Raw genomic sequence first — 20,708 nt, 5'->3', positions numbered from 1 at the left:
TGACTTTCGTTTCTCGTTTTCTGCTCAGTGTTATTGCAATACTTATTTGCATGCAAAGTTATTAAGTTCGTGGAATCCTTCTTTTTTACGAGTCTCTGCTTTCCCGTCCTTGTGGTCGTGTGCAAATTGCCAGTTGACTTCAAAAATATAGTTTAATTTGAGTGACTCGAGTCGAGTCGAGTTGAGCTGTTCCCGGTTCAAGAACTTTTGCAGCCGGCCCGAAGTTTGAAGCACTCAATTTGGAATCGCGCGAGACTGTGCCGAGTCGAGCCAGCAACTCAGTCCTTTCTCTTTTTTTTTTAATTTATTTCAGCTAAATTAAATTAATATACCACCAGGCAGAGCCAGACTGAGGAATTGCAGGGCGGAGTGGAGCGGAGCCATGACAAATATTTGCTGCCCAGTTATAAAATGCACCCAAAGGCAACGTCAGGAAACTTTTTGGCAAATGACTGGAGCGCATGAAAGGCGTGCTGCAAACGTTTATGATGAGTGGAAGTGGGAGTTGGATGAGCAGGATGAGCAGGATGAGCAGGTCGCCTGGTGGGTAATCTCAACGAGAATGTCCTCGAACAATCCGCACTGCATGGCTGTTGTCGATTTTATGTGAAGCAGATAAGCGCATCTTACACAAGGACCACCCCAAGCTGGATACCACAAAAAAAATGTGTAACCTGCGGGCCAACAGAGGAGCATAAGAATTCATTACAATTTACGGAGCACAGGTCGTAACTTCTAACTGCAGTTTTATGTCCGTGTGGCAATTAAAACCGTGCACATGTCGCACACAAAAAAGGGGCACACAAAACATGCTCGTACTAGCCGGATGAACTGGTAATACCCTTGGTAGGGAATCCAGTGACTTTGCCGGGATAAGCGGTAGCACAAGCTGGAGAATCCTTCGACATTATATTTGAACCGAGATAATATGGTAATATTGTTACTCATTTCATGATGAAATGTATTATATTTAGAGAAAGTATTTAAATGTTGGAGCATTAGAAAATACGCATTCATTTTGTTTAGTGTTTTATACATTTTTCTTTTTGTTTCAAATACCTCCTATTCAGGCTGCATACCCTGCAAAATATTCCGAAAAAACCGCCTGGCTCAGCAATTCAAAATTATGTCCTGCGGTGCCAACAACGCTCTCTCTTCCGACCAGTTTTTTAGCCCCGTCCAGTTTCTTTGCCGGAGCAGCATATACATCGTTGTGAACGCCGCACCACCAAACTTTCGGATCCATGTTGTCCGCTAAATTAAGCATTGCGTTCTCGGTCCTGCCCCCCCGCTGCTCCCCGCGCTAGTGTGCCATTTGCTATCGTGCCGCAGGAACATCTGCATGTCCTGTCACAGCCAGGACGCAAAACATCAAACTCATCAAGAGCGACACCAACAGCCCGGCTAGCAGTCGTACTGCGGAGAGGAGTGGGTTTGGATTGGGATTGGGATCGGGAGTAGGAGAGCCGTGCCGTCAAGTGCTGGGAGCCCAGTAGTTCCATGGCTGGGGGCAAGTGCCCACACATCATTGTCATAGGTGCATCTGTTATCAGGATCTCCTAACACTCAGCACACAGGTTTTAATGGGTTAACGCACTTCGTTTTATCGTGCCAAAAGATCGCATTTGGCCAAACAGAGATGTAGAGTCAAATAATGAGTAAAATTAAATAATAATAATAATAACTTTTAATTTAACTATAAATATGAGCTGAATGTAGAGAACGAAGTTGAAAGTGTTAGAGCACGGAACTAACTGCATTGTTTAAAAATATTTAATGCAAAAGGTTTGGAAGCTTTTTTAAAATAAACCCCACCAAGCTCTCTCCCCCAAGTACCGAACTTTTCTCGCAGTGTACGTTGACCGACTCACCTGTATAGTCGGGTGATACATGCTGACGCTGCAGGTCATTCATGGGGCAAGCACTCGCCGCACTGGTGTACATGTTCGCGTTGAAGGGCTCATGGTACAGACTGTTCTTGTCAATGGACGACTCATTGTCATCCATTGTTGTGACCACCTGGGGGCGAAAAAAAATGGGTAGTAGATGGTAAAAAAAACCCATGTGTTGCCCGGGGCTCTTTTTGCATTCCGCTGTCCGGTTACTACAGTTTTTAATCATGATTTCTGGAATATGGCCGGCGTTTGTGCTCGGTCCGATCTATTTTTTGGGTTCTGAGATGTCCTGTTGGCCCCCGGAGCTGGTGACATGCATCCCGGAATGGTCCAAGGATACAACTGACCAAGCTCCGCCGTAGGATGCCGGCGGGAACCAGGGTTGTTATGCACTTTGCATGTTACATAACCCGGCGAGTTTGGCGGAATGCATTAATGGCAACTTGAGGATTGCGCTTAGGCGCTTACCTTCAGGACACCGTTGCCGTTAAGTGTGTCCGGGCTGAAGTTGTGCTGGAAGGCATCCAATCCGTTCTCCCTGCCCCTGGCGTGCTTGTTGCGAGCCACTATCAGCAGTATAAATGCCACCAGCAGCATTATAATTGTGCCCAGCACTGAGATTATGACGCCGACGAAGCTCGTCTCCGGTTCCTGGTGGTCAATGGGCTTCGGAGATATAACTAGTAAAGAGATATAAAGGATTTTGCATTAACTTATAGTAAACAGTTTCTCCTGGTTAAAAAAATAAAGAGATATAATTAAGCTCAAAAATTGTTTGGTGGCACTAAAGAACGAGTATGGAATGATATCTGCGTAGTGACAAAGCGCGCCTTTTTAAGAAATTAAGTATAGTCCGTTGATCAGGATTTCACAGCTATTCAGCATGGATAAAAGGGACATTAAAGAAGTCCTGGACAAAGTTAGCCAAGTCTCATTTTTATTGAAACAAATCGGGGGTACTTTTTAATGCAATATACTCTACCCACCTTGGGTCGTGTGCTGACTACGTTCACCTCCGCTGCTAATCGCTCGTCCGACTTCATCTCGCTGCAACGGATACTCTGAAGTGGCCGGCTGTTTCTCGCCATTCGCTAGTTCGTCCGTGAAATTGCCGACTACAGGAGCTGAAAGTTAAATAATTAGTTTATAAATATGATTGCTTTTCTTCTAATTGTGTGAAAAATAGGCTCAGATCAAGACTAATTGCTTTCCCTGAAGGGTATTGAGAACTGTATCCTTGACCCCGTGTTTGTTTTGCTTTTTTGGAGTGCGAAGGACTTTTAAGAGAATTCGAAAAAAGCAAGTCCACCTACTCCGAACGAGGCGTGGATGCTGTCCGCCTTGATAAACTGCCTCCACTAATGGGTCCTGTGAGCAATTAGGGGAAATGTGGCATCTGGGAGACGCGGCGACGAAGAGCGATTATTATGATGAAAAATGGCCGAGTGCTTCACGTCATATCAGCGCCCCGACGAGCAATGACAAGTGGGGTGGGAAATCCGCGAGAAGCGGAAGTGTGAAAGGGGCATTACGCTGAGCTGTAGGTTTACTTAAAGGCGTTGGAGCGTGCGTCGGCGATTGTTTGCTCCTCCGCGGACTCGATGTTGACTTTTGCCCCGACGCAGACCAAACATATATCCATCGAAAACCCAGACAGTCGTCAATAACGATGAGCGACAACAATACCGACTAGACCAATGGCCAGAAAAGTTTACCCAACGGTCTGTTGACTTTGTTTTTTCTATATCCTTTTCCATATCGTCCAGATGCATTTCCGCCTGGAGCGATTGCTCAACCCTGCTCGCTGGATATTTAAAAACAAAAACGGACAAATTTGTATAAATTTAGAAAAAGTCGAAAAAAAACATTTAACAACTCGGGGGGATATGCTAATTTGAACAGCTCTTGGCATTGATTTTTCGCTTGTGTATTCGGTTTCTCTCCCGCCTTCGCCGCCTTTTATTTTCTTTGGCAACAAAAGTTTTTTGTATACTTTTCGGGGTTTGATTTTAATATGCAAATAGCGTCGATGGAAGGGTTTTGCCTAAAATGTCTGGCGAAGCGGGGTATCGGGATTACTAAAGACAACTTTGCCGCGACATATGTAGGAGGAGTCCGTTTTAAGATGACTTTAAATTTTAAAAACCCAGAACGGTTTTGACTTTCCCTATGCTATTTTCAATACAAACTCACTCTTCAGCTCTTAGTTCGACTGTCATTAAGGAAATTACAAATCGAATTCGCATTTCGAGTGCTGTCAAGGCCAGCTTATGGGTAAAAGAATCAACCGAATTGAGCAGCAAAATTTCCACAGCATTTCCATCCGGAGACATCTTCATCCCGTGCGACACACATCGCCAGCCAAAGCGATTTTCAATTAGAAAGGATTAAGCGGGACAAGCTGCACAAGGATTTAAAAAGCGAGCAGCGGAGTTATCGAAATGAATTTGAATGCATTCACTCGGCGAGTGGGTGAGTGAATGAATGAGCCATCGGATGACTGAGCCGTATGCATCCAAACAGCAAATGAAGCGAAAAAGACGGGACGACCGTTGAGCAGAGACAAAGCATGTGCTCCATTTGCAAAAATATATTGCAACGTTATTGATTTATCTAGGTAAGTGTTCCGGCAGAGCTTAACTACGCTGCCGACCGAGGCAGGGCATTAAGGGATAAAACAAATGCAAAAAAGTAAAAGCGAAACACAAATCTCTCAGGAGGACTAAGCCAGCGCCATGGGCAACAAACACAAACACAAACAGAAGGGTTTGCCATGTGCGACACGGCGCACTGGGAATACTCTGCAATTCAATTTATCGCGTAACTACTAATGTACTTTTTATCGCATACTGAATATAACTATGAAAAAATTAAAGACACAATCGCGTGTTCAATTAGCACGAACAAATATAAATGAGCTGTGGTGAGCAACAAATGTATGTATTCCCCAAACGAAGTGGTTAAATTGACTGCTGACCGTAAAAGAAAGGTATGTGCATTCCGCTTCCGATAAATTGGTCTAGATTTGTTGGAACCATCGAAAACATCGATCTTGAAAGTTACACATGGAAGGCCAGATTATATTTACTTGCACACATCATTGGAAGGTACTACATTTTAAAACAAAATGCAATCCGAGACTGACGACTGCGATGAAAGCTTCTGGGAATCCGGCTCGGCTGCTCATTGAGTTGCAAATTTCAAATGCACAAAAGGAAGGCAACTCATTTAATTTTTACAATATCCCAGTGCTTCACTTCGGTTCGGCTCTTAGTTCTGTTTCCACTGGAGCATATGCTGCCGGATTCCCCTGCGCGCGCGCCTGTGTGTGTGTGTGTGAGCACTTCCGTTTCCGCTGCAACGTCACAATGGCAGTCGAGTTGCAGCAGCAACTTACTTCCCTCCCCCTCTGCGCCCGGCCGCTTTGTATCACTCTATGCGCAATTGCACACGGCAAGGAAAAACAAAGCTGCCGGCTACTGGTGCTCATGGGTGAGTCAAGTAAAAATCGGTCCATATATATGTATATGTACATAAATATGTGTGTAAGCTCCCACCCAACACGGTTGGTAATAAATTTTGCGCCATTGAGCGAGAGTCGAGCCCTTCTTGATCGAGTCTGCGAGCTTGTTTTTAATTAAATGCGCAGCGATTTTTAGTGTCAGTGGGAATTTTCAATGGATGAGAGCTGTGTTTGTTGCTGCCGCAGTTTATGTTTGACTTTGCCACCGTTGGCCCTCACGTACCGTGTTCTTTTTGCCATTTTGAGGGCTTAACTACGTATACTTTCAGCGGCGCTCAAAGGATGCAGGATTCCAAGCTACACACACACACACTTTCGAGACTTAATTTGTAATAGCTCGATGTTGATAAAGAATATGTTTGCTCATGATTAAGCTAAGCTACTTTAAAGAATAGCAATTGCAGTTAAGTATATTCATAATCTAGCTTTTACCCTTTTTGTTTGATTGTCTTTGCTTACCTGATATGAACGTTATCTCGCTTATCATCATCCAGCGAGCGGCGAAGTAGAGATGCAACTGCAGGTAGCGCCCCAGACGATGATGCAACTTGATTGTCACGTCGCGTGCATGATCCAAAACCAGATCGGGCATATAGGAAAACTGCACCGGCTCTCCAGAGAAGTGGCGGCCGCCAATGCTGAAAAACACTTTGGCATGGACGAAAACCTGGAATAAAAAAACGGATTGATCTTAGAATATAGGAGCAAAAAATCAAATTCATCTTTGAAAAGTGTTGCGTTCAAAGAATTGTTACACGAAATCAATTAATTCTTGCTCGCGGCTTTGCCAGCTAATTTATACAGAATTCAGATACATAGTTGTATTAATTAATATTCAACCCTCGTAGTCAGCAAATACGTGGATAGGTGTTGATGCACACACCTCTTTTCGATTGTGTGAACTTTGAATCGTATACAATTAGTATGTGTAATTTTATTTCCTACCGCTAATTTTGGTTAGAGCCACAAAATCGGTTATGGTCAGTTGTGAAAGCGACTGTAGTATAATCAAACAAAAACAACTTAATTTTTTAAATGGCTTGGACTGGTATTATCGCCTATTTTTGGACAGCCGGATGCAGAGTGTTGTGTGAGTTGTAGTTTGCACCTAAGAATGGCTAATGAGTTGTACATCTAATGGCTCAAAGCTAAAGTCGAAATTGGTAAAGAAATATGAGTACCGTAAATAAATAAACCACCAAAACAACACTTCTAATCAAATTAACATCAAGAATGATCAAGAATATGTTTATAATTACAATATTTCTTATCATCTTAATCTTTGTATCACATTTATATGCCAAGGTGTATAAAGTTCCGACAAAAATCTAATTATTGGGGTTCCGTTCCTTAATAAACCGCAGACTTTACAGCCAATTGGCAGCAGCTTTAAAGCGGCATATAAAATTTCAATTACCACAAATCTCGGATTTGATGCCGCCACTCGGGGCGCAGATGGAGTTTCTTAGATTCACCTGGAGGCATGGAGGCATGGAGGCATGGAGGCATGGAGGCACTCAAGACCCCATTAGCCTCTCAGTTCTGGTTTCGGTTGCACCGTAATTTACAGAGCCTCTATGTCGTCGGCTGTTATGATTTTCATTTTTACGACTTTTCATTACCATTATCATTCGGTTGGACCCGTCTTCGCTATCAAACGACCCATTAGTCATGAAATTACGAAGTGAGCTTCTCAGCAGATCAACGTTGGCCACTTTGTGGTCGTGCCGTAAATAGTGGAAATGCCATTTATGACGCATTGATAAGCCTCAAAATTACACTGAGTGCGTTTTAATTATGACACGCGTGTGGCCCCCACACGCCACCTGTTGGATCAAAAGACAAGCCAGTCCAACCGCACATCGTGGTCTGGCCAAGATTTAGGACTTTTTTCCCATTCACTTTGAGGTCTGTTTGACTTTGCCCTTAGCATTACTAATGAGCAGCTCTCATGCCACCAAAATGCATAACAAATATACTGTCTACTGATTAAATGGGTATGCAGTAGTAGCTATCTTAATTAAGTAAGTATAACAATACATAGTGCTATTAAAATATATTCTTTAAAAGGTATTTTTAAAAACGTTTATGCCGTTCCTTTAACAATTTGGGAGTGTTCGAAAAAAGTAAACACTGTACAATCATTTTTTGTGGCACAGCTATTTGTTTACATGGCATCAGAGTTCAGATAAAGATATATGTATGTGCACTTTTATTTATATATACGCACTCACGCTGTTTGTTTACTTTCGATAAAGAGACTGCAGTGAGTAAGGAAATGACTTGATAATGGGTGCACTGGATCCCGCGCGATCCCCCTCCATTCCCTACTCATAAGTACTCCGAGTCGGACCCCAAGAGCTCACCATATCAATTTTAGTTTGTTTAGGTTCGATTGCGTCTTCGGTTTGTTTATAAAATGCGTTTTTTTTCGATTTTTTATTATTATTGCTTTGGGTGGAAGTTGCTGGAAATGTTTAGCTCTTATTTGCTCATTTCGCCGCCAGTTTGTCTGGCGAGGGACCCCCATTTGTGGTTCCAGGCAACCCCATAGCGTTTTTGCTTTTACGATTTACTTCAACGGAATTTTGTAGATGTGGTGATTAAGTGAATAGCACTAGTTAACAAAGTGAAATAAAAAATTAAGTAGGGCAAGTAAGATTACTTTAAAACTTATTTAATCATTGATACCACACTTTAAGGGCTTGAGGAAAAGGCTTGATCTCATTTGGTTTTTGTGTTAAGCTATTAATTTACCTGAACATCTTTCGAAAACATATTGTTTGTATGTATGATAACAGCACTGAAATTCCGAACTGTCTCAAACTCGAATATGATTTCAACTGGTCGCCCGACCAAAGTATCATTTCGCCAGCCAATCCATTCGTAACCTGCAAAAGTGTTACAAATTTAAAAAAAATTGAACTTTAAATGCTTCGACAGTCGTACCTTTGCCAAGGCCATTAATATCGGCTCGAAAGTTGTCCTTGCCCCTCTGACCATCAACGAGTTGGCCCAAGCCGTTAACATAATGATCCCCCTCCTCGTATCCATCATAGGTTTTGTCCGACAGATCGATGTCCATGCCCCTCTGCATGCCCTTGGGAATACTGTACGATACAATTCCCTCTGCAATGGGAAAGAAATATATTTTAATTTAAATATTTAAGATAATTTATAAATATTTTTGTGAAATTATTGAAAGAGAACAAGAGAAAACGGATAGGCGGACATGGCCAGATCGACTCGGATACCAGCAACGGTTATAAATATGTATCTTTAGCTAGAATTGAAAGTGTACTTTTGCATCAACAAACTTAATTTTTGAACTAGTACTTTTAGGCTTCGGACTCGTAATAATTTATTTTCTATCCGACTTTCATTACATTGCAGCTAAGGCCTTAGGCCACGAGCAAGATCGAATGGGGCGATATAGGGGTCAGGGGTTCCAGGTTCCTATGGAGTGGGAGTGGGGTCGGGGTTGGGGGCATAACTCATGGCAAGCGAATGGGCACCTACCTTCCCAGGCACAGCCGACGATCTCGGCGCGCAGGCAGACGGTGCGATCGTACTGGCTGTAGGGATAGAGTCGCACCTTGGACGCGAAGACGCTGGGCTGGAGCACGTTCTCCACCTCGCTGTAGGTGTTTATGTTGCCGGGCAGCACCTGGAACGAGAGGAGGGAGTTGGGGCGCAATTGGGGCAGGCATTACAAATGGGTGGCTGGCATGTGGTGCGATGTGGTGTGTAGGTGGCAACCTGATCGCCAAAATACTATCATGAGCAGGCGAAATAAAAACAAAAGCGCTAAAATTGATTTCACATCGCTGGCAGCCAGCAAATCGATGGAACGGGTTCGAGTTCGCTTCCCAGCCGCGACACCTACGCAATTTTCTCTACTCCTCCACTTGCCAGTAATTCGCACGTAAATTGATTCGCTTAAAGATCCAATATCTTCTGCACACTCTCCGCTCGAATCCAAGTCCCCAGATGGTTCAGATGGTTATCTACACTTGCCCCGGCCGGCTCATGATTAATGTGTGAATGGGCAAAGCATAGAGTATCTTCGCAAACAGACTTTTTCTCACAGAGATCCTATTTGTTTAATGGTTTATTCCGATATAAACTTAAACTGTGAGTTATTTTGCGAATTGCCTTTTCCACACCATAGTTTTATTTCCTGCTTTTAGCTCACCTCTTTGCCTTGAAGGCTCCTCCATCGAATCCATTTCTTGAGGCCCGGCCTCCAGTACTCAATCACATAGGCTTCGGTGTACTCCTGTCCCTGACCCTTGCCAAAGCGGCCCTGGGTTCGTATGGCACTGACCAGGTGGACACCAAGCAGGTCGACTTGCAGGTACTCCGTCAGACCACGAGATACCATGTGCTTGGGACACCAAGCGCCTCCGTTGTTGTCTATCTTAAGTCTGAAACGAAAGGGAAGTTTTTAAGTAAGAAAAACATTTCTCAAACACAATATACTTATATAATAGTTATACATTACTATCTTCATTAGTGAATGCTCGTCAAATGTATGTCTGTTTAAAGTTGGTGGTCTGTAAGTGCAGTAACTTTTATTCACAAAACTGCAAACATATACTGCATTATAGATATATACTATATACACACAGTTTACTTCATTCCTTTCGTGACCTACATTCTGTTCACTCGGAACAGCTGGATTATGTTCAGTTTGCATTTTTTTGTCACATGCTTCGTGTGGCATATTTTTTTGCAGCCACTGTTGGCCGCTCTTCATACGCTATTTTACGTTAATCGCGGCTTACAGCGCCCCAAGTCAGGACACCATAGGGCGCATTCGTAACGAAACGCCCGAAAGGATCTCCCCTCAACGTAAAAAGTCCAAAAATTCAACGATGCCAAGCTGGCACAGCGAACCATTACCAATCCTGCCCAAGGTAACCCCCCATTTCACCAACTCCACATATTTGCCGAAGGAGCGCAGCACGACGTGTTTTCCAGCATTAATATCAATTTGGTAGTCATAAATCCCACGGAGAGTGTCCTGGGAACTGTGCCATGGCATAAGGTGAAGGCGGCAAACATGGCTTTTGCCACTGAGTTACTTTCGCACACACATTGCCAGTAACAGCCAAAAGTACGTAACCATACAATAATGGTATAATACTCTATAAACCATGATATGGTACAAATTATGGCACTTTCTTTCCCTAACCAGACAAACGTTTTCTTAAATATTTGTGTGTAAATTTCCCACAAGTACTGTATTGCAGGGTATATAATGAGCCTGTATAAACAGATTTTTACTCCGCGCGATACTCTGCGTTGCTTATTACCGTTAACATATGGGTCACCTGGGATTGCATTTAGCATAATTTTCATGACAAACGAAGCTGCGGGGCTCGGAAAAGAGAACTGAAAATTCCAAACGGAAACATTTTCTCAATGCGCATTTATAAATTGGCCAAATGATGTCTTGAAGTTCTGAGCTCCCGAAAGTCTCGCTAATATAATGCAAGGCTCAAATTCGTGACCCAGAATTGAAGTTTGCACAGGAAAAAATAAACAAGAAGTATATACACAACCAAAAATTAGGAAAAGTTGAGCCGAGTTAGAAAGTTTGCCGTTGAAAAGGTTAAGAACTTCTGAAATACAGTAAATCTTTATGATAGTTAATATAATGGGCCTGCTTTTAAGCTAGAAAAATAAACTTAAACTTGGGAATGGTTAGGCTCTTTTCGCTCAGTGTATCTATTGCTTGTTATGCAGCTGAAAATGCCAGCTATATTTCGTTTGGGCCAGCTTACATTGCATTTCGGGCAAGGAGATCCTTTTATTAGCTTCGTTTCGAAGGAGCACTAACGAGGCCGACAGCTCCACTCATTTATTGCGTCACATTATTTAATACCCGAAAACTATTCCCGAGAGGACGGAGAAACGAGTCCGGAAAATGCCGTGCGAAAATGTGTTTTTCACTCAACCTGCCGCTGCTGTGCTGTGGTTTCGCTTTACGGAAAATTGTTGCATACTTTGCAAGCGGAGCCCAGGATACACGGCGCGTTATGGTCAAGTCAACAGAGGAAAAGCCCCGTCGAGGGAAACCCTGAACCCGAGCAGCAACATCTGGAGCAAGTTTTATTTAGGCAAGAGCCACTAAAAAATGCCATAAAAGGTCGGCGGCTATCGCATAACTGCAGCACACGATGTTAGTGCCCCCCGGAACACCTGGCTTCTCCACCGTCCCCCCCAAGCCCCGAAGCCCCCAAAACCGACTAAGTGGCAAAAGTTGCATTTACACACGGTCGCTAACTGGGTCTGCTACCACCTTATGTGGCTTAGCAGCCAGCAACTAGACCGAGCCATGTATTCGCAACACATCCGGAGATGAAGATACACAGATACAATTACGGGTAACTGGTAACTGGGTCCGCCTCGGTGGAAACTAGTCGGATAATGGAGGAGCTCTGCTCGTTATTCCTAATCCTCGGGGAGTTAAATACTATATGTTAAGTGGGTCAAATCGGGTATCCAGAACTACTTGCTTGGTTATGCTGCGTGGAATTTACCATGGAAAACATTATTACTCTTAACTTAAGTATTTACAATACCAAGTACGAGTAATGCTGTATCATAGTAATAACAATTCCGTTTTCCAACGAAAAGTAATTGAAATGAAATAAACAAGCGGAACATTTTTTAAATTCTCCCGGCAAAATATTTAAGCTCCTTACCAACAGAGTTATTTTCCCTGGCAGAGTGCCGAATGCAAGTATTGCAAAAATGTTGTAAGTTCAAAATGAAACAGATTTCTGCTCGTCGTAAGGCGTACATATGTGCCAACTACAGGTTATGGCCGCAAAACTGGAAGAATTTCAAGTGAAATTCTTTAAAAACAAGCTGTAACCATTTTCGAACACGGCATGCGTTTTGGGTCATCTTATTCCTACCTATTTCACTTGTATATATGAAGAATGTCAGGAAATGACGGGCTTATAGAGTCGAATTGGGCAAATTTGAAGAACGTAGCATTCACCTCAATGCTATTTCTGTTAATTAATTTCAAAGACTGTTACTAAAACTCAACTTGCAGCATTTTCCCCTGTATTTTCCAGCTCCGTTCAATGTCAATCTATCGCTTTTTGCTAGGTGACGAGGCTCTGCTCCACCCACTTAAGTAGGTGGAAACAAGCTATTAAAGGCAGCTGGCGCTCATTTGAGGCTAAAAATTAATTTGTTAAAGGATTGCCCCTCAGTTCTTTGACTGCCTCAACACTTCGAGCTTACCAAAATATTTTACCAACTGAGCAGAGAAGAAAGGAGAAAAAATTTTAATTAAAAACTCGACGATGCTCGCTTGTTTCCGCTGCCAGTCGCTAGACGAGGCGTCATTGTTTTGGCAAGGGTTTTTGGGGTTTTGGGGGCTTTTGGGGTGGCGGAGAAAGTTGGGCCAGAGAGAGTCGTCTTTATGACAATCGTAAAAAATAATTTTTAGTAGCTTACGAGCTGTTCGCTGAAAGAATTGTTGACTTGGCATTTTAATTGCATGAAGTGCCATTAAAAGCGCCGAACGAAGGAATTGGAAATTAAATGAAAAATAAATAGGAGGGAAGCCGACACCCCCGTAAGCATCTTACACACTTGTTGAGGCATATTGAAAACGCAAATATTTCACAAGCCCGGTTCAGTTTTTCCACCCGCCGCCCACAGGTGAAGTGAAGGACACAATGGGATAGACATACTCATACAAAATGTACATGGGTGCCACTGAACTCTGCAACCCCCAAATTTGGAGCAACCCTTCCCTTGTTGGCGACTATTAAATGGGCTTTGATGGGGCGCATATGTTGGATAGGTTTTTCCGGTGGAAAAACAAAATTTAAGCAGCTTATGTTTGGTCCTCAAAGCAAAAGTTATGTTGCCAAGGGGATAGCAGCAGAACTTTTGAGAGCCCCAGCTGCTGGAAATCTGCTTTGCTTTCGCTGGAAACCTTAGCCAGCTTCTAGGTGCAAACTTTAAGTCCTCTCCTGCATAAATTCCACAAATCTCAGACTTATTAGAAGTCCTTAGGCGGAATAACAAAAAAGCAAATGAACCCGAGCAGCCCAAAAAGAAATAAATTCGATGTGGAGTCTGGAGACGAAGCCCAAGAATGGTCTGACTTAGATAAGTGCTGCATAATAAAAAAATGTATTTTGCCCATTTATGCTAAACATTCAGTAATAAGAAATGGGTTTAGCTTATTCGACGAGCAGGAATTTCTACTAATTTCATAAGTGGCACAGCATATCATGCTACTTATTCAATTTTGTTTATATCCTGCTCTTTGTCTAAAACTTATAAAACCCTTTCCCAAAACTGTCTTTGTAGTATCTTAAAGTAAAAAGGAATTTATCCTTGACCTGCCAGGAAGATAATCATTCGCAGAGCTTAAGTCTTGTGGTAAGACCTGCTCTCAAGCATTCCGTAGCTGGAAAAGAAAATGTCTTGACCTGATTATGTGCTCAGCATTCTTGATGGATTTGGGACTGTGTTCATATTTAGTTAGTTAATTAAATGCACTTGCATACACTGTGGCATTTTAGTGATTCAATCCATGTTATGACCGAAGTGTAGTATTTTTCCACCATATTCTCGGTCAACCTCCACCGCTTCCCCGCACCCAAAGTTTTCCTCAGCCGTAACCCACATTAGAAGGATGGAAGGCATGGCGTATATGTATGTAGGTGTATATCTTCCCTCTTGCAGAGAATAATGGCTTTTGTGTTATGCTTTTATGATTGAAGTGAAAACAAAGGGGGCTGCGGGGGCGTGTGGAAGGTGTCCTCAACCCTTGCACGTCACAAATTGCAAACGAAATGGAGGCCAACTACAAGAACAGCAAACATATTGTCGTTCGCCTCTGTGTATGTGTGTGTGGGTTTGCGAGTGTATCGATTTTCTTTTTGGCCATAAAACGCTAATGGCCGACTCCTCGCCGACCCAAGCATCCCTCCCGGCCCCGTCCCGGCCCCCTGGCTTTCCCGGCCGTTTTTCCAGTTTCCACGGAAGCCACTGTCGCCATTTTACTTTTCATATTTTCCATTGAACTTTAAGCCGACATCTCCTTTTATGCTGGCTGTTGCTGCCTCGGCGCCTGAGGCTATATTGTCATCTTTTCCGTGGTGTAGCCTGATAGTTCTGCGTGTTTGCCATTTTTTCCTTCGCTTTTCCTAAGCTTTCGCCCTGCAATTTCCACTTGACACAATGGCACACAAAATGCAAAACTCCGCACCCGCCGCCCCACCTCACCACTTTTGAAGTGTTGTCTGCCGACTACTAAAGCGTTCCCGACTTGCATTTGTATTGTGTGCTTTTCCTCGCATTTTCCTTTTCTTTTGCCTTTCCCGTTTCATTTTCCTTCGGTGGCGAAGAAGAGTTGTCCTCCGCATGTCATTTCCCATTTTCTGCCCATTTACTTGGCCGGCTTTTTGGCAGCTGTTTTGCAGCATTGCAAGTCAGCTTTGGCTGATTCCCTCTTGCGGTTCTGCCTTGTTTTCCTGCCGCTTTCCTAAGCCATTATTGTCGGTCGCAATAGCTGTGACAAAGCCGCCACCCACTTTCTTCAGCTTTCTTCTGTCGCAGGCTGCAGCCGGCCAACTACCAAAGTGGCTCATTACACAGCCCACAGTCCCGTCCTTCAAATGGCTTCCTTTTGGTCATTGTCGCCTGTGCGGTTATGACATTTGCCTAAAATGCGCCTGACTGGACTCAAATGTCCCGGTACATAGTGCAGCACTAAAGGACTTTTCGAAAATGCATTGTTGTCGCAGCACAACCACTCTTCTGCTGATAGCATAGTTTAGCCATAGATAATTCAATTACTCACACCTAACTGAGCTACTTCAAAAGCATGCTTTGTGTATCTATCTGTAAAGAAGTATCAGTGCTGGAAATGCCTTGTTTAGTAGGTCTACAGTGTTAATTAACTTTAATTAACTGCTAAAAGTATTATAAAACTACAGGATTTTAACAAACATAATATTTTATAGAAGGCTCATTATGATAAAATGTAGTGTTACAAAAGTTAGGTGCATAATGTATCTTTTAATCCATCTTGTATCTTTCTTCTGCTAGATACAAGTAGCATTTAAACACATCTTATCCCAATAAACCCATTATTCTTACTCCACCAAAGATGTGTTCCTGGTCCATCTCCATGCAAACTTAATTGGCGGCCAGCAAAGCTAGTGATCTCTGAAGCAGCAAATTGTGTGGCGCGCATGCGTAACCAGCAGCCTCAAAGGAGGCTGATCAAAGGCAAATAGCCAAGCCAAATAGCCATGCCGTGTTTGCCCCCAGTAATTGAAAGACAAACAGAAGCTGCAGACTGCGTAAGCACGACTCCCAGTCTTCCGGGTGATCCGTTGGACAACTCAATACGCCTGCCAGTCTTCGGACCGCGCTGTTTACCCTGCCTGGGCGCTCTTAACTCTACGACCTCAGATGTGTTGGCAGAAGATTTCACTCCACCAACATAGACAATATATACTGCAACATCACAAGCGAAACTAAGTGATCCGTCGCAATGGCCAGACAGGTGGGAGGCGGCGAGGGCGTGGTTCTCCCACACAGTTGCAGCTTCTTTTCTATTTTTATTTGGTCAACAGAATTGTTTGATTTTCGGGTGCCGCGACCGAATGGTTACTTTACAAATACCTGTTTAAACAGCTGCAGACGCGGAACCCTACCGACGAACTTTCGTTTACTTGTTCATGAGGGCACAAGTTTTTATTGGAAAGCGGCTTTAATGGACAAAGGCGGGAAAATGTGGGAAATTGCTATTGTCAGAAATAAGAGCGGTTCTCCAGGGTGCGGTAAGTAAGAACAATTCAATTGCAGTTCTGTCGAAATAAAAAATTTAATGTATTTAGATAAATAGTAACTTTAGTATAAGTAAAATGAAATAAATTGAGTCGGAAAAGCCGCTTTTTACTCGTTACATACTGTTTTACACTATTATAAGCGTGCCACAAGCAAACATTTTCATAAAAAACCAACGTCAATTCCCGATAAAATCCATAAAAAGGACATTTTGAATGGCGAGAATCGACAATGGAGAAACGGTTAATTGGACTCGTGACTGGCACGCTGTCTTCTCTAGCACACAGCCTAGTGTACTCCGCCCAGATGCACGCACACCAGCAATCAATTCAATCGGGCGGACATTAAGCAGCAGTGTTGCTGGGAATGAGGCGAAAAACCAAATCAAACATTAATGCAATAAAATGGAAAACGCGTTAACAGCAATTGCTTCAGTGGCCAACTCTGGCAGCCGGCTGCCAGCACATCGCAATCAGTGCCTAGTCCACGCAGGAGCCGAACGTTGGGGGATTGGAATTGGGATTGGGATTGGGGCTGGCACCGGGAATGGCAATGGAAATGGGGGCCTAAAAGCAAGCTGCGCCGAGAGCCGAAAGCGAAAATCAATGCCACTGACAGGCGAAACCCCACAAAAGCGACTAAGTGAGCGACAGGACGACCGCCGCCGAGTGAGCAACAATGGAAGGTGAATTTGATAAGTGGGTGGCTGGGCGACGGGGCGACGGGGCGTATGCGTGTTTTCGTGGGAGTGGCACACCCATTTGTTGCGGCCCAGCTACATAACTGACTTTCGCACACAGCCAGAAGCAGCGTCTAATGCGACAATTAGGGCGGTGGTTTTTGGGGGGGCGTTGGGGCACCGGCACAAAGGATGGGAGCTCAAAGGTGTATCCAATTCGGGGTGGGAACATTCATCGTATACAGTCGAAATACCATAACTTAGAACTTGATCTGCTTTTCCTTGTGCCATCTAAACACCAGAATTCATGCCACTTTAAAACCATCTTCGTTCATAAAGAATAATAAAGAAATGCAAATTATTTTAATGAAGAAACACAAGTCTTGGAATGCTTAGGAGTGTTAGTCGACATGCAACATTTTTGTATTGAATTAAATTGACAGTTACAAGTTAGTCAAAATATTGATTCCCTTAACAGAAGAAGACATTACAAACTCGCAGCAATTTTTACGAGTGTAATGCGCTCCGATGGTATTCCGTTCCTCGCCATTAGTTTATCGAATCTCGGAATGTTTTGCCACATTCTTTTTTCTTCGCCTGTCGGCAGATCCAATCATCATCCCCCGTAGCCCCCATTTCCACTGGCGGTCCCAAGTCCCATCGATGTCTGGAATCCCTTAATGTGTTAATGTGCTTTTTATGTTACAAATGAGTCAATTTTTATGATTTAAGGCCTGTGTGTTCGCTCCTTTTGCCTCATCGAATTCGAGTTTTGATAACGGTTTGGCATTTCTGTGCGCTGAGCATCGCTCTCAATCACTGGCCTCGAGTAGCAGAAAGTTTCCCTGCCCTACATATTTCATTAGAAATAAATTGCTTATTGAATTATTTATATCATTTTATTCAATTTCCCCACAGCCGCACATAATGTCAAAGCATCCGTGGCATTGACGAGGATACTTAAATTGATACTCCTAAGGGGCGATTTCAATTGCTTGAACTTTCTTAAGACGTGTATACCTAACATTAAATCCTTTAATTTTTCACGTATTAAAATAGGCCACTTTTCGCTTGTAAACGAATACCCCAAACTCCCAACTTCGACTTGCCTTAAATTGCTTCAATTATCCTGTGCCGACCTCGTCGCAGGACCTCTCTCCATGTGCTGCGGACATTCAAGCGATAGAATGTATTAAAGTGTAGCCTACATTCGGGCGATGGAAATTGTGGGTCGAATCACCTGTCAAAAATATATGTCCAAAATTTATGCCGAACACATACATATGCATGTGCATACACACGCAAGTGGCTGATGCGTGATAATGTGCGGCAGCGAGTGCAGAGGGGAGTCGCATATTTTCCCGAAAAGACATCCATCAAAATTCACGCATGGCCATTCCATGCATCCCCAAACATGGCGCATGCCGCACATTGTCATTTCCCAGCCGTGAAAGTGAAAAAAAAATAGTGGCAGATATTGGCAAATATAGGCGGCACACAGCAAACCGCCGGCGAGGGAAAGTAAAACTAAATTAGGCAAAGAGTTTTCGGTCACGAGAGGCTCATAAAGAACGGCGATGGCATAATTTGCACTATGCCTTAGTTTCGCCTTTGTTTCTCGAATTGGAGCTCAAATGTAGGCTAGCAAGGTAATAAGTTTCATCGACTTCGGTGCTTCTCCCAAGTGGCCGAAAAGCACGATATAAATCTTGTCGAAACGGAACTTAAAGACCAACTTTGGCCGCTCGAATGTGGAAAACAAAGTTTTTCATTTATCATGCAAGAAAGTGAATTTCCCGCTCACCATTCACCCTTTCCCGCTGGTTCTGGTTTTTGTGTCTCATGTGGAGCCACCTTTTCCATTTGTAATAAAATTCATATGACTTTGGCGCATGTTAACCAAAAACCCAGCTCGAAGACGGTCGAGGGCATCATTAGGCTCGGGCACGCACACATTTGTGCACCGCAAAAAATGGGTAATCAAAAAAAAAACTAAATTAATTGTACACTTCTTTAAGACAAAGATAAAAGAACCTACTCCAAACTAAATTTAGTTTAAATTTAACTAAAGCATACAATATATGTTGAAGCATCTGCTGATGCTAACCTTTTCTCCCGGTGTACTTACTCCAATCGCACGGCAATTTCTTCCCAGCAGAGGGCGCCACATGCAAAACGCCATGTGTGACATTTTTACTACCAAACATTTGTTTTGCGCACCGGAGCTGCTGCCCCCATTGCCCGTACAAAGTACATACCTCCATATACATATGTGCACAGGGTTGTAAGGGGCGAGGAAATGGGAATGTTGGCTTGGGGGAGTTGGGGCTTGGGAAAATGAAAATAAAGGGGGAGCGGTTGGGGGGGCAGTCAACACGTACCAGGGCACCGTGGTCGCCTGCCTGTCGTTTGCCTGTCGCTGGCCGCTTTTCTGTTGACTTTGCATAATTTTATTGCTTTTCTTTTATTTTTATGCGAGGTCTCCTTTTTCCCGCGCAGCTCCCCATACACCCCGCCCCCCTCTCACCACCCACACGCCGCGCCCGCAGGCGACATTGACATTATAATCAATATTTCTGTTACTCCACTCATACACTGTTTGTTTGCCCATGGATCAGTTGTAGCGTTTGCTTAAATTTTATGACTGCGCTGTAACTGTCGTTACGGAGATGCCTCATCCTCTGCTGTTCCAATTTTTGATTTTATATACATATTCCCTTCGCTGGTAAAGTAGTATCAGCTATGCTCTAGTAAAAGTATGCCCTGCTTCAAAGTATAGGAATACAGTTCTTATATTGTCTTAATCAGGAGCATTAGTAAAGGGGCTTACTAGATTCGTTGAAATGTATGAAACAAATAGAAAAAACCAATCAGTACTATAAAATACATATGGCCATATCCGCCTGTCCGTCCGTTTGTACTTTAAAGTCTTGGAAACTAATAGGTATAATGATAGATAATAGATTTGTTAATAATATATACAACGTAGAGCTTTCGTCCTAACAGTCCTATTATGAAGCTATGTAGTTATATACATACTTATTATCCCTGTCCGTTTGTTTGTCCGTATAAACTTTGAGATCAGATTTGAAATAGATTCAAGAACGATTTTTAACTTCATACAACATGCGCTATCAATAACCGATTTCTAGTAGAAAAAGGAAACTTAAGGACAGGACATTTTTTCCCGAATATTAATCCAAAAGTTATATTTAATGGCTTGTTTTGTTTCCGAGATTCGTTTGCCTTGTTGGAGTTGGACTTTGTCAATATTCCGCGGTTCTTTGTCTTGTATCTCCATTCCGAAGATGATTTTAGTGCTCGTAAAAATGTTTACAGAGATGTTGGAAGAGTTTATAGCCCAGCACAGCATTATGGATTTGATGGCTGGGATCTTGTGTGTGTGCGTGGTCAGCCCTTGACTTTCTAAATAATTACCAGGATATTTTTGTACCTCTCTGTCAAGCTTCAACGGATTGAGATAAATCAGGAACGCACTTTCCCACTCTTTATAGCGAGCAAATAAATGTCAGCGAATTATAATGTGGCCATAAGTTGTATCATTATTCTCGATGTGGATGTAAATTTTCTGCACATGTTTCTGTTCGACTTGTTGTTGCTGCTGCGCTGTTGTATTTTAATTTATGTCATTGTGTGTTTGGTGTTTCTGTTGTTTTTCTTTCTTTTTTTTTGTCACAAACGACATAAAGGCATTTAAACACGCCATTAAATAATTCATAATAATAATGTTCATGTACGCACGCAGGAA

The 20,708-nt window shown here is 43.0% G+C and overlaps 1 protein-coding gene across 1 annotated transcript in view; it reads right to left on the bottom strand.

Annotated features, from left to right (window-relative positions):
• Positions 1-20,708, bottom strand: part of LOC117141657 (discoidin domain-containing receptor 2) — a 70,280-nt gene that overhangs the window by 23,631 nt on the left and 25,941 nt on the right. Inside the window, exons 4-11 of the mRNA XM_033305247.1 lie at positions 9,614-9,845; positions 8,938-9,085; positions 8,368-8,547; positions 8,176-8,309; positions 5,878-6,085; positions 2,882-3,019; positions 2,364-2,575; positions 1,872-2,019 (exon numbers count right to left, since the gene is read on the bottom strand). Of these exons, the coding sequence (XP_033161138.1) occupies positions 1,872-2,019; positions 2,364-2,575; positions 2,882-3,019; positions 5,878-6,085; positions 8,176-8,309; positions 8,368-8,547; positions 8,938-9,085; positions 9,614-9,845 (1,400 nt within the window). The remainder of the gene's footprint in view (positions 1-1,871; positions 2,020-2,363; positions 2,576-2,881; positions 3,020-5,877; positions 6,086-8,175; positions 8,310-8,367; positions 8,548-8,937; positions 9,086-9,613; positions 9,846-20,708) is intronic.

Source organism: Drosophila mauritiana, chromosome 2L (assembly GCF_004382145.1).
Source record: "Drosophila mauritiana strain mau12 chromosome 2L, ASM438214v1, whole genome shotgun sequence".
NCBI classification, from domain to species: domain Eukaryota; kingdom Metazoa; phylum Arthropoda; class Insecta; order Diptera; family Drosophilidae; genus Drosophila; species Drosophila mauritiana.
This window is presented reverse-complemented; position numbering and strand designations above follow the sequence as displayed.